The 13,045-nt window shown below is 40.1% G+C and overlaps 1 protein-coding gene across 2 annotated transcripts in view; it reads left to right on the plus strand.

Moving 5' to 3' along the window:
• dgat1b (diacylglycerol O-acyltransferase 1b) overlaps positions 1 to 10,131 on the plus strand; it is a 40,494-nt gene extending 30,363 nt beyond the window's left edge. For both annotated transcript variants that reach the window (XM_080745161.1, XM_080745162.1), the window contains exons 7-17: positions 281 to 409; positions 2,010 to 2,078; positions 2,362 to 2,465; positions 3,526 to 3,564; positions 4,265 to 4,306; positions 4,824 to 4,868; positions 5,820 to 5,932; positions 6,603 to 6,668; positions 7,429 to 7,516; positions 8,041 to 8,103; positions 8,480 to 10,131. In XM_080745161.1, the coding sequence (XP_080601287.1) occupies positions 281 to 409; positions 2,010 to 2,078; positions 2,362 to 2,465; positions 3,526 to 3,564; positions 4,265 to 4,306; positions 4,824 to 4,868; positions 5,820 to 5,932; positions 6,603 to 6,668; positions 7,429 to 7,516; positions 8,041 to 8,103; positions 8,480 to 8,632 (911 nt within the window). In that variant the 3' untranslated portion in view covers positions 8,633 to 10,131. The remainder of the gene's footprint in view (positions 1 to 280; positions 410 to 2,009; positions 2,079 to 2,361; positions 2,466 to 3,525; positions 3,565 to 4,264; positions 4,307 to 4,823; positions 4,869 to 5,819; positions 5,933 to 6,602; positions 6,669 to 7,428; positions 7,517 to 8,040; positions 8,104 to 8,479) is intronic.
• The last annotated feature ends 2,914 nt before the right edge of the window (positions 10,132 to 13,045 follow it).

The following is a 13,045-nucleotide window of genomic DNA, read 5'->3' on the forward strand; positions in this document are numbered from 1 at the left end:
AAATTATACAAAGATTTTCACGACTTTTCAAAAAATTGCAGATCTACAAGCTTGCAGCGCCGCACTCGGTGCCGTGCTGTGAGCTTGTAGATCTGCTATTTTAAAGCATAAAATAAAGGTTAAAGTGGTTCCAGGTCTTAATCAAGCAGGTTAATCAAGCAGCGAAATATGATCTGTCTCCTGCCATATCCCACCTTGTCCCTGTCCCCTCTCTCCCCCCTGTCCCTGACCTCTCTCTCTCTCTCCCTGTGTCTTCTGTCTGTCTCTGCCTCTCTGTCAGTCGGTGGTGCGTTTGCTCTAGGCGTCTACACCATTCTGTTCCTGAAGCTCTACTCTTACAAGGACGTCAACAAGTGGTGTCGAGAACTGAGCGCCGTCAAAGTGAAGAATCTGCATCGATCTCTGTCCTGTAAGTTACACACATAAACACCTGTCTTCACTAACACACCCACTAGTCCTTGTTTAACTGTCTGTCCCTAAAGTGTAACAACAGCTCAGCGGTCACACAAGCACGCGCGCGCGCACACACACACACACACACACACACACACACACACACACACACACACACACACACACACACACACACACACACACACACACACGCACGCACGCACGCGCGCGCGCGCGCGCGCGCGCGCGCGCGCAAACATGCTAAGTGAGTGAACGTACACATGCACACTCACTTATCCGATCTGCTTAAGAATTCATGGAGAGTTAATGTTCTGTCAATAAGCTGCAGTTTCTGTTTACTTGGTTTAATCGATTGTATTCAAAGTGACTTGATCTCGACCCCAAATGATTCCATCCTTTATTTCCCCTGTTTCTGCAGTGACATCTAGTGGTGGACTCTTGATTCAGTAATCCTTAGGGAAACAGTATTTAGCAATGAATAAATGAGTAGATCCTTGCGAACCTAGGCCAATAAATAATATCTTACCATGTGCTAATGATGTGACACACACACACACACACACACACACACACACACACACACACACGCACTATTGCTATTTTTATGACTTTCTCTGACTTCGAAGTTTAAATCTATGAAGGTGGATTCTGCTTTTCAATGGGAATGGAGTGGTTTCTTGCCATTTGCGAGTTCTGCAAAAATACGCTCCATTCTCCATATAACTTAGAAAGGCAAAACAGGGAAAGAAACCTGTAGAAAAAATGCATTTGCAGGGCAAGACGAGCAGTAAATACAAATGGCACATCTGTATATACAGTACATGTATGCCAGTTGTCTGAGTGATTTTCAATATTCATTCAGCTGGGGGTTCCAGGGGGTCCCCAGCTAAATGAGGGGGTTCCAGGGGGTCCCCAGCTAAATTAGTATCCTTGAGGGGGTTCCAGGGGGGTCCCCAGATCACATACACTCTCAAGAACAAGCAAGAGCTATTTGAGAAAATATGGGGGAATTTTATCCAGTATGTCAAGGGCAATGATCTCTCGTATTTAATGGAGGAACCAGGTGTGGGGTAGCTGCATTCCCTCTGCGGTCGCTTGTCCGGCCTTGTGGCGTGGGACTCTGGGTGTGATTAGTATGGATGGTATATGTGCTCTTTGTATCATTGTTGTTTAATGCTCTTGTGTATCGTGTTTTTTTTTTTGTTGTTTTCTTTTTCGTATGTTGTAGTACTTTCTTTTGTTTTGCTTGTTTTGTCTGTAGGTAGTCTGTTGTTGTCCTGTGTATGTTGTTTTGTATGTTTTTTGAAAAAATGAAAAAACAAAATAAAAATATTGTTTAATTTTTTTTTTGCCTGTGGCGAGTCTGGCGACGCCAGCTAATTTAGCTGCAAGCTCACAACGCGGAGCCTTGTGAGCTTGTCTATTTTTGAAAATTCTTTTTTGAATAATTTTACAACTCATCTCTGATGGGGGTCCCTGGAATTAAATGTTTCCAAGGGGTCCTCAGCCAAATACATTATGTCAAGGTAGACGGTTCGGTTAGACACCTGCAGAGCCACGCCATAATAAAATATTATAAAAAACTGTAACTGCAGGTCCATCATCGCCTCACTTCAGCGCAGGACCCAGTCTGGTCTGTTACCCCGGCAACCTCACTATCAGAGGTAAGCTACAGTTATTTGTTTGAAATGAATAGGATTAAAGCAGTGTTTGTCAACATCAGACCACCAGACTTTTACCTTTTATGAATTTGAAAACATGACATTCTGCTGACTTTCTACTACATTTTGATTCCAATACCTTTGTACTTTTCCTCAAGTACATTTTGAATTCCAGACTTTTACTTGTTACGGAGTATTTCTACATGGAAGTATTGCTACTTTTTCCTGTACATTTTGTTAGTGCTTTTCCCATCACTGTCTATTTCTCTACCACTCTCCTCAATAGATCTGTACTACTTTGTGTTCGCTCCTACTCTCTGCTACGAGCTCAACTTCCCGCGTTCCTCCAAGATTCGCATGAGTTTCCTGCTGAGGAGACTATTTGAGATGGTACGTATAGACTAAACAGGTCTCTTAAATCGGCCATCTAGAAGTGGTGACTGTGGGGTTTCATTCTTGGCCCTCTATCGCTGCCTGTCTGCTAATGCTTGGATTTGTTAGCCGCTCTAAGCCTCCATTTAAAAGGAAAATACAGTTGGTGTTGACTTTACTGACTGATTGTGCAACATTAATGTTCCAGTGCACATTTACTGGATCTGTACTGCAGAGCAGATTAACCACTTGAATCATAGCATCCCGATTGTGGGCATTTCATAATAGGCAAAGATTTTAAGAAAACAGTTGAACATTCAGCAAACATAGCAGATCTAAAAGCTCACAAAGTGACATGACACATTTAAGCTTGTACAGTATACTATATAGCTATGATACTGGCTATATTATATACAGTATAGTTAGATAGTGGGTAGCTGTTTTTGGCAAACAGATTGTTTTATAGAGAGAGAAAAAGAAAGCGACAAGGATATACCCCAGGGGGACCCCGGTCAAAAAATTATATAGTGTTTAAAAATCGAACCTCTGTTCGAAGTGGAGCTGTGTGTGTGTGTGTGTGTGTGTGTGTGTGTGTGTGTGTGTGTGTGTGTGTGTGTGTGTGTGTGTGTGTGTATTGCAGTTGATGCTCAGGGCAGGCTAGACTCAACAGCACCTCTCTGGTCACCCAGGGTTACTACATACAGGCTACATACAGACCCACATACCCACATACCCACCCACATACCTACACACACGGCCACGTATAGGGAGCTTGTGTTCCACACAGCTCCAAAAACTGTAAATAGTACAGGGTCTTTCACTCTCTGTCTAGGGCTCCAGGCAAACACACAGCGTTCTTCTGATTTGACTATTTTCTTATTATTATTATACGCAGTCAGTGTGCTAAATATAACAGACCATTTGTCCATTAAGTGGACAAATGTCCTTCCCTTTACTTACGTAAGGCAACTCTGTTGTTCACCATAGTTTTTGTTGAAGAAAGTTGGGTAAAGCAGCTTTGTTATTGAGGATATACACTACAGTATCAATCACCCTGTGAATGTGTCTTTCTCCCCAGATGTTCTTCACCCAGATGTTAGTTGCCCTCACTCAGCAGGTACAGCCTTCAGATGTTACCTCACATTTTTACGTACAGTAGTTAGATCACTTTGGCATCAGTTTAAGTGTGTTTTACATTTAGAATGGTACTGTTAAAATGCATTAAAATATCTGGGTACTGGTTCGGATTGGTACAGTACTTTTGGGATATAAAGAACGTTATTTTTGTCATGCTGTCATGCCTTCTATAGTATGTTAAAAAGAAAGAAATCTAGATATTATTTTAAATTATAACCACCAGTGTGGGTGTGCGTTTACATGTATATATAAAAACTAAGTTGGGTTTTGTTGCATAATACATGAAGTCTTCAATGTAAAGATTGAATAATGTGAGTGTTCGTCTATTATGAACACACGTAAGAAAATCTTTTTTGTATGTAAATATGGACAACAGTTTGAGTGTTTATACACTATGAACTTTGTGTCAAATGGTAAATCCAAATGTAGAAAGGATAGGCAAGAATAAGCTTTGAGCTTCAGCCTAAGCCTTTTAGATCAATTAGAAAGAAATGTTGGATTTCAATGTGAAATGTTTTTATTTTAATGAGGATCTAAATAAACTAACTAAATAACTAACCAAACCACTGTCTCACTTTAAGTTTAATGTAATCATACTACTCACTTTCACAACATGTTACAGTATAAATTAATTTGGTATTTGTTTTTTAACCATATTCTCTTCCTTTTCTCTCCGTCAGTGGATGATCCCCATCATTCAGAGCTCAATGAAACCACTAGAGGTAAAGAAGAAGAATGACTGCTGCTTCAAGCACAACACAACACAACACAACACAACACAACACAACACAACACAACACAACACAACACATAGACAACCCATAGTCAGTGCTGTAAAGTAACTAAGTACTTTTACTTAAGTAATGTACTTAAGTGCAATGTGAGGTATTTGCACTTTACTATACTTTAGTATTTCCAATTTTCAGTACTTTTACTTCTACTCCACTACATCTCAGAGGCAAATATTGTACTTTTACTCCACTGAAATGTTTTGAAAACTTTAGTTACTTTGTAGATTTTGATTATTACTACAAAACATGCATTAACCACTTCAGCCCTATATACATTTCGGCCATTTGAAAATAGCCAATGTACTTAGCTAAAACATGTGAGTACCTTTTCTACCACTGATCGCCATAATTCCTCTCCTCTCCTCTCCTCTCCTCTCCTCTCCTCTCCTCTCCTCTCCTCTCCTCTCCTCTTCTCTCCTCTCCTCTCCTCTCCTCTCCTCTCCTCTAGGATATGGATCTATCCAGAATGATGGAGAGACTCCTCAGATTAGCTGTGAGTAAAGGCACTCAAACCAAAACCACATCAGCCATTGAGCTGATGGACACAGCATGACACGACAAGCACAGGAAAACACTATCCTATTATTTTCGTTTTATTTTTTCACTTCTCACCAGGCCATGTATAGAGGTTTACACACACACTCTCAATACCAGAAATCCTTAAAGTGCAGTTTGTCGACTCCAAACAAACCTCCTAAACAACCCACTGATGCACCCAGACTCAGGCCGTACGCAGACTTAAGCACACATTGTCCACACAGCAACTTTACGTTTTGATTTGCAGGTTTACTTCACCAAATAAAGTGCATACAAACAGGTTCTCAAGTTCTGGCATTGTTCTCTTCGCTGTGGCTGTGGCTCTGGCACTGGTAAAAAAAATATATATAATAAAAATTAACTAATGATGCCAAATAATACTAAATAATCACAAATATAATAATGAAAATAATAACAATAATCGAACAAACAAAACCAGTGCAATGGCTTCTACTCCTTATTCTACTTTATTGACAGAGCTGTGGTTTGATGTGTTTAATTTAGAGCTTGACTGATGCCAGATTTTTGGGTCCAATGCCAATCCTGATTTTGGAGAGTGCTAGACCACAGATTACTTAGATTGTGTTAACAATAGATTGTTAAAGTGTCAAATATCCTAATCAATTTGAAAAACTTAGATTTGAAATTAAAGTTTCTATTTGAGAACATAATTCCCTTTTTGTCGTCTCGAACTACAAACTCGCAATGCATTGAACATGTGGTAGATTGTAGATCTGCTTGTAGATCTGCTATTTTTGAAAACCTTTGAACATTGTCACCTACTGTATAATGACATGCTCAAAATATGGATGCCACGTTGAAAGTGGTAAAAGATCGTCCAAACGGAAAAAATGGGCCAGACCCATATATTGGTCTGACTTTTCCTTTCCTCCCTCTCTGGTTCTAGGTTCCTAACCACTTGCTTTGGTTGATGTTCTTCTACTGGTTCTTTCATTCCTCCATGAACTTCGCAGCTGAGCTGCTATGCTTTGGGGACCGGCAGTTCTACAACGACTGGTGGTGAGTGTGTGCGCGTGTACATACTGTATGTGCCGTTTCAACTCTTCGGTATTTGATATTTTCCCGAAAATGTCCTGCAAAAACATTTTTTCCACAGGTTTCTTTCCCTGTTTTGCCTTTTGCCCAATTTTCATGGAGAATGGAGCGTATTTTTGCAGAAACTCACAAATGGCAAGAAACCACTCCATTCCCATTGAAAAGCAGAATCCACCTTCATAGGTGGACATTTAAACTTTGAAGTCAGAGAAGGTCATAAAAATAGCTAAAATAGATCTACTGTCTTGCCAAAGGCAGGACCTTATTATAATTCTATGGTCAGGACGTGTGACGTTTTGAAATGGCACATCTGTATGTGTGCGTGTGCGTGCAAAAGATCCGATAATATGTCCTCCAACTTGAGCGAGGTTCTATAAGGTCTAGTCCTACCATAGGACTCGTGACAGACTTGTGTTTGCGAGTGGATGAAGGCTTCGAGGATAATAAGCTCCTGCGGCTCGTGCTGTTTTAGGATCAACTCCTGTCCTCAATGACGGTACACAGCTAAAGGAATTGAACCAGAGAGCATTACTAGGTTTTTAAAGCTCTTTTCCTGCTCGTTCTGTTGTCATGGCTGCAGTGTGACCCTTTACTGTTAAACTGTACTGTTTCCTGGCTCCTCTCTCTCCTTCAGGAACTCGGAGACGGTGACATATTTCTGGCAGAACTGGAACATCCCTGTTCACAAGTGGTGCCTACGGTGAGTTATTCTGCATGCACGCACGCATGTACGCGCACACACACGCACACACGCACGCATGCACGCACGCACGCACGCACGCACACACACACACACACACACACACACACACACACAATTCTAATGCTCAGCAAGAATGAAGCATAGTTTGTTAGTTCATGCAGGACACAAGAGTCTCGCTCGCCTCGGCTGTAATCAGCTGTCAGTCAGCTCCTATTCCTATTCCTCATTCACAGCTCTGTTGGTCATTACGTCACATCTTTCATACTACAATCAGTGCTCGTGCTCTGTAAGGGAAGGCTCTTTAAATACGGCTTGCGTTCACTATACATGTAGCTCTGCTTGTCTTGCTGCCTGCTTCGCATCTGCTGCTGCCTCCACTCCAGCCTCCACCTTTTGATCAGAGTCTGGCATAGGCTCAAATACTTGTGATTTCATGTCTGCTGATTCAAGCTAATATATTGTATTGCTATTGTACTGCTATTGTATCCCTATGTGGGGTTTTGCATAACATTCCCTGATTTTGCCTAGCAAGCTGCTTGGACAGAATGCATGGAACATCTCCGAAAGCAGAGCCTTTAACGCCAAGTTTAACCGTATTCCATTTTGTTGAGTGTTCCTTACTAAATTGGTATTAGCAGACCTGGTCAAAGGGAATAACAGTTTTACTCACAGACATAAGAGATAGAGGTAATGGACACTGATGCATGGCTGACTTCCTCTGTATCTTTCTTTCTCCATCCATCCATCCATCTTGAAGCCACTTCTACAAACCCCTGCTGAGGAGTGGATTCAGCAAGATTGCCAGCCAATCAGCTGTCTTCTTTCTGTCTGCATTCTTCCACGAGGTAAAAGATTGAGCTCAGTACCTACTGTAGGCACTAAACTGCTCCACACTGTGCTGTACTGTAGTGTTGTGGAGATGTGGCAGACTGTTGACTGTATGAATAGAGAGTACTTAATGAACCATAGTAATGGAACTGCTGTGGAGTTCAGAATACTGAATGTCCTGATGGTGTAGCCTAGTGATTCTGTCAGACTTTAAATAAATAAATGCACCATAATATTAATGTGCATTATATATTATATTTGTGAAATTACCATTTTAGGCACTTAACTTAAAGTTCTTATGCCGAGTTACTGTGAAGCCTGCATGCTCAGTTGTGTGTCGGTGTGTCTCAACACCAATCGTAAGCTTGCAGATCTGCTGTTTTCGGTGTGAGACATGACGTGCAAACGGTGCAATCATGTATAAATCAGGCTTATGAGTAGAATTAGTAGTAACAATCATGTTATTGTGTTTTTGTCTCTCCTCTGAATAAGTTGTAATAGTGTAGTATTCTAATAATGATAGTTTGTCTTTGTGTCTTAGTACCTGGTCAGTGTTCCTCTGAGGATGTTCAGACTCTGGGCTTTCATGGGCATGATGGCTCAGGTGAGACAAACTGTTGCGCCTTTCAATACTTTGTCTGCTATTGTATTTATGTTGACCAAGGTACTATTCTCTACATAATTATAATCACAGTTACTGTTTAAATGTTTTAAAATGAGCAAAAGATAAACATGGCAGAAATAATGTGTAAAATGACAAACTATAATACAGGCCAGAGACTGTTGAAAAAAGAAAGGATCTTTCATTGATATCATGTTAGTACAAGGCGTACACTTAGCATAGCAGAGGATGAACTTAAATTACTCATTGTAAGGATAGTGAAAAGCGTCATAGTTCAAACATTCGTAACAAGGGGGAGTTTAAACGATTTTTGTTTACACATTTATTTATTTTTTGGTTTTGTTTACTAAATCAACAGCTCCCGTTGGCATTTTTCGTTGGTCACTACCTGCGTGGCAACTATGGCAACGCAGCAGTCTGGATCTCCCTCATCATTGGTCAACCTTTTGCTGTACTGATGTATGTTCATGACTACTACGTCATGCAGCATGCACTAGAGGCAGGGCACTGACTGACTGACACACACACACACACACACACACACACACACACACACACACACACATACCTAACATTGTTCCATTGAACACTAATAATGGTATTGTACATGCACAAACTTTGGAAACTCAATAACAATATTTCATCATGGTACAGATCATGGGTATAGGAAGCACCGCCTCCTACATATATGGCGACTGCCAATTATCACAGATACTGAGCAGAATTTAGCCAATGCTTTATCGGCTCTTGGCTTGGGCACTCCTGCAATCTGTAGGCCTTTCACAACTGATTTATGGACATTACTGCTCTTTCCATATTATGAACACATGCAGTTTACATTTGTAACCTGTACATAGGAGGATGTATAAGACGTTAAGACGTTGGTACTTAAGCACCTTGTTAAGGAGTGCCTCTTCCAGACTGATCAAATGTACATCACTCCCTGTCATAGAGCACTACTGATTATAATATTTTGCTACAAAGTACCCTAATGCATCATTAGGAAAGAATATCTTAGAGCCTAGAGTAGAGTATTTTGTTTTTCTAGACTATCGCACGCACGCACGCACGCACGCACGCACGCACGCACGCGCACACGCGCGCACACGCGCACACACACACACACACACACACACACACACACACACACACACACACACACACACACTACACATTCTACAGTAGTTTCTTGCCAGTCTCTTTGATAAACAATTTGCACATTATAAATGATTGTTTAGAACTGTAACAATGTTGGATAGGTATAATGTAAATGTATTTACTACAATGTGCAGGGACATCCACATTCAGTGAGTCATCCTTATCTCACGCTCAGTCTCTTTTCATGCTTCTATTTTTGTATTAAGTAGGAAACAACTCAACCATTCTTGGTAAAAAACAAGTAGCAACATTAAAAGGAAGGGAGAAAAATCCATTAAATAACCATATTTTTACTAGTATTTACTTCTTGAGAAGTCTTGTTTTGGCCTCTGTTCAAAACAAGACCCATGAAGAGTTTTATATGTATTTTAAGGCTCTAAAGTTTCTTTTTACACAATATAATTCAAGGTATTGAAAAATCATTGAGAATATGCCTTAACTTTTGATGACCAAATAAAATAAATTAATATATTTATAATAAATGTCATTCTATAATGAGGTGGAATATTGCTTGGAGGATTGTACTGTGTATGTACAGTACTGTACTGTACATAGATTTTGGTGTTGGCACTGCAAAACTCTACAGTAACCATCGTTATGTTCAGGTTAGGTGTCTTGTACAATGGCCTTTTGAAGTGATTTTTTTTTAATCTGCCAAGACGTAGACTATGCAAAATCACTGAATGAATCTCAGGTTCTCTGTATTTGTTTTTATTTTTATGTTGTTACAGTATGATGTCTGTCTCCTTCATCATAATGAAATCTTAAAGAAAGTAATGTGGCAATTGGCAAAACCATGCATACAGTATCTGTTTCTTTCAGATGTACTGAAATACAAAAGTGAATCTTTCAGTTTTGTTTATGCCTGTGGCTTATTTTGTGACAATGAGATATTACTGCAAATGTGTTATTTGAGCAATATTGAATTTACTTAAAAATCGAATGACTCGAGTCAAGATTCCTAATGAATGAAAAATAAAGTAAAGATCTAACTTGGCAGAGACAGAGATGGGTCTGTACTTTGAATGGCTAAAGTTATACTTTGAATACGGTCATGCATTGGTGAGGAAGGGCCAGGTTAATCCTCTTCATTGCTATGTTTTTTCTTCATACAGGGGAAATGTGTGGTTAGGTTTTTATTGGATTGCATGTTAACACATTTATTTGCATGTGAGAAAATAATTCATAATAATTTACAGTATGCAGGATAGCTCATCATGAAACGCTGTGTGATTGATGAAAAGGGAGTTTGGCAGGCCTTGATGCAGTCGCAACGGCTGATTTTACACCTTTGTATGCTGAAAATATCCAATCTACAAGCTCACAACTTTTTATTTGTTGATGAAATTGTCAATATATTTAGTTTTAGTCATCAATAAAAACTAAATAAAACCTAAGCTATGATTCATTGCTTAGTTTTTATTTTATTTTTTTCAGTGTAAAAAAGTCGACCAACATTTCTCGTCATAGTTTTAGACTGCTAAATCAACACTGGTACGATCGCTGTTCACTCGGCCAAGATCGGCCCACACGAAGAATCCCACAACAACAAACCTTCACAGCGTAAAGTTAGTGACAGTTGAGTGAACTGGAGAGAGGAGCAGAGAGCTGGTGGAGAGAGGCTGACAGGCAGAGAGCCTGAAGCAACCATGACTGATAGAAACACTCTCCTATAGTTCCCTTCTCTGACAGAAATAGTGCAGTCCGAGTCCACTCCAGTTTGAGACGCTTTCTGTCTATTATATATAGTATATATAATGGGCATAATAATCTGTTATATATCTATGTGTGTGAGAGAGAGAGGGAGATAGAGAAAGTAAGGCAGGAACAGATGTATAGCATTACTCTACAGAGACGGTGTTAATCATATCGGTTTTTCTTTTAACTGTTTACTTGAAGTACCCGTATTTTCCGGACTATAAGGCGCACTTAAAAGCCTTTAATTTTCTCAAAAAACTACAGTGCGGCTTATAGTCCAGTGCGCCTTATATATGGATCATTCATTGACATTGACATTCCCTTTAGCACAGCTCCATCTGTTGGATGCATAACAACGGTAGCGTCTATTATGTGCGCCTTATAGTCAGGTGCGCCTTATATATGAAAACAGTTTGAAAATAGACCATTCATTGACAGTGCGCCTTATAGTCAGGTGCGCCTTATAGTCCAGAAAATACTGTAGGCCTACTCATTATGCAGAATATTTTCAAATGTATTAAAATCTTTGGAAAATATTTTTCCAATTTACAAACAGCCGTATTCTTAGCTGAAGTGGTTAATGTATAGCCTAGTTCCAGACCCTGAATCGCTTGCCACACCCCTTTCATTTTTTTGTTTCGGCGATTCAGGTCTAGAATCGCTCTCAATGAGGAGGCCTGCATGCCTCGGTTGAAAATCCAAACGGCGAATCAGCGTCGTGAATCAGCGTCTTGTGATCAGCGTGGGTGGGGGTTTCCCAGAACTCATGTGTGTTTCCAAGTACACCAGCGCCGCCGCCGTACCGTACCGCACATCGTGTCGCGGTAAATTGCGGTAAAATGCGATCGTATCAATCTCGCTATGAAACACCAGTAGCAGGCATGTTATGTTGTGTTTGATTACTAGTTCGTAGTGCTCCTATTCTGACTGTTTCTTTGGTTAGCAAGTAGCATTAGCAAGCAACAGGTTAGCCACTAGCCAGCCAGGCACACATAACAACACTATGTCATGTGTTGGTCGGTGAACCAATCGCTGAACAGTGCCTCATTTTGGCAACGCCCATCCCTGCAAAGGCTGTGGGCGGAACTGACTTCAGACTGAATAATGAAGTGAAACGAAATGTCAATTCAGGCTGAGTGTCAGGCTAGTTAATGTATGTTTTGTTATGACAATCACAATCTTGTCAAATAATCTTGTAGTGGAGTAAAAAGTAAAATATTTGCCTCTGAGATGTAGTGGAGTATACGTAAAAGTACAGAAAACTGGAAATATTCTAGTAAAGTAAAAGTACCTAAACATTTTACTCAACTATAAACAGTATTTAAGTAAATGTTACTTCACACCACTGCATATGTGCGTGCACAAATTATCTGAGGGCAGCCCTGTGAAGCTGTGCTTTGTCAGTTTGACACTGGATTAAACAGCAGTCCAAAGGGAGTTACTGGAACCCCCCCCCCCCCCCCCCCCCCTCTCTCTCTTTCTCTCTACGTGTCATGTGTGCTTTGTTCGAGATTTGGTAGAGTGTGAAAAAAAAGACTGTATCAAGTATGGTATTTCCGACCAATTAGAGATGGTTTAAGTGGTAACAGATAAGCAGCTCAGCAAATAAAAGGTGAATTGATCCCAGTGCATGAAAGAGGACAATTTCACAATAAATTTTAATCTCCACATGTTTTTTATCACGATAAACGATAATAATAATTTCATCCCTTCCCCACACATCACATCCCCTCTCCCACTAGGTTTTCACTGCACAAACAGCTGTATGCTCCATTTTAAAAATGTCAACACGTTTAGAAACTATCAGTTCAGCTATCGGCTATCATCAAGTTATGAGCAACTGAAAAGCAGTCACCACTCTTCCATTTGTGTTTTCTTTGACGCGCGCACCTTTACCATTTACAGTACCTTAACAATAACCATATTTTGTGCAAGTCATCATAGTCAAAATTACCAGATTAACAGATCTACAAGCTCGCAATGTGTTGCATTGTGACGTGAGCTTGGAGATTATTTGGTTGTGCAACACCATTATACATTGAATATTAATTAGGCTTATTCTACTACA

Source organism: Nannobrachium achirus (genome assembly GCF_963921795.1).
Source record: "Nannobrachium achirus genome assembly, chromosome: 2".
Lineage (NCBI taxonomy): Eukaryota > Metazoa > Chordata > Actinopteri > Myctophiformes > Myctophidae > Nannobrachium > Nannobrachium achirus.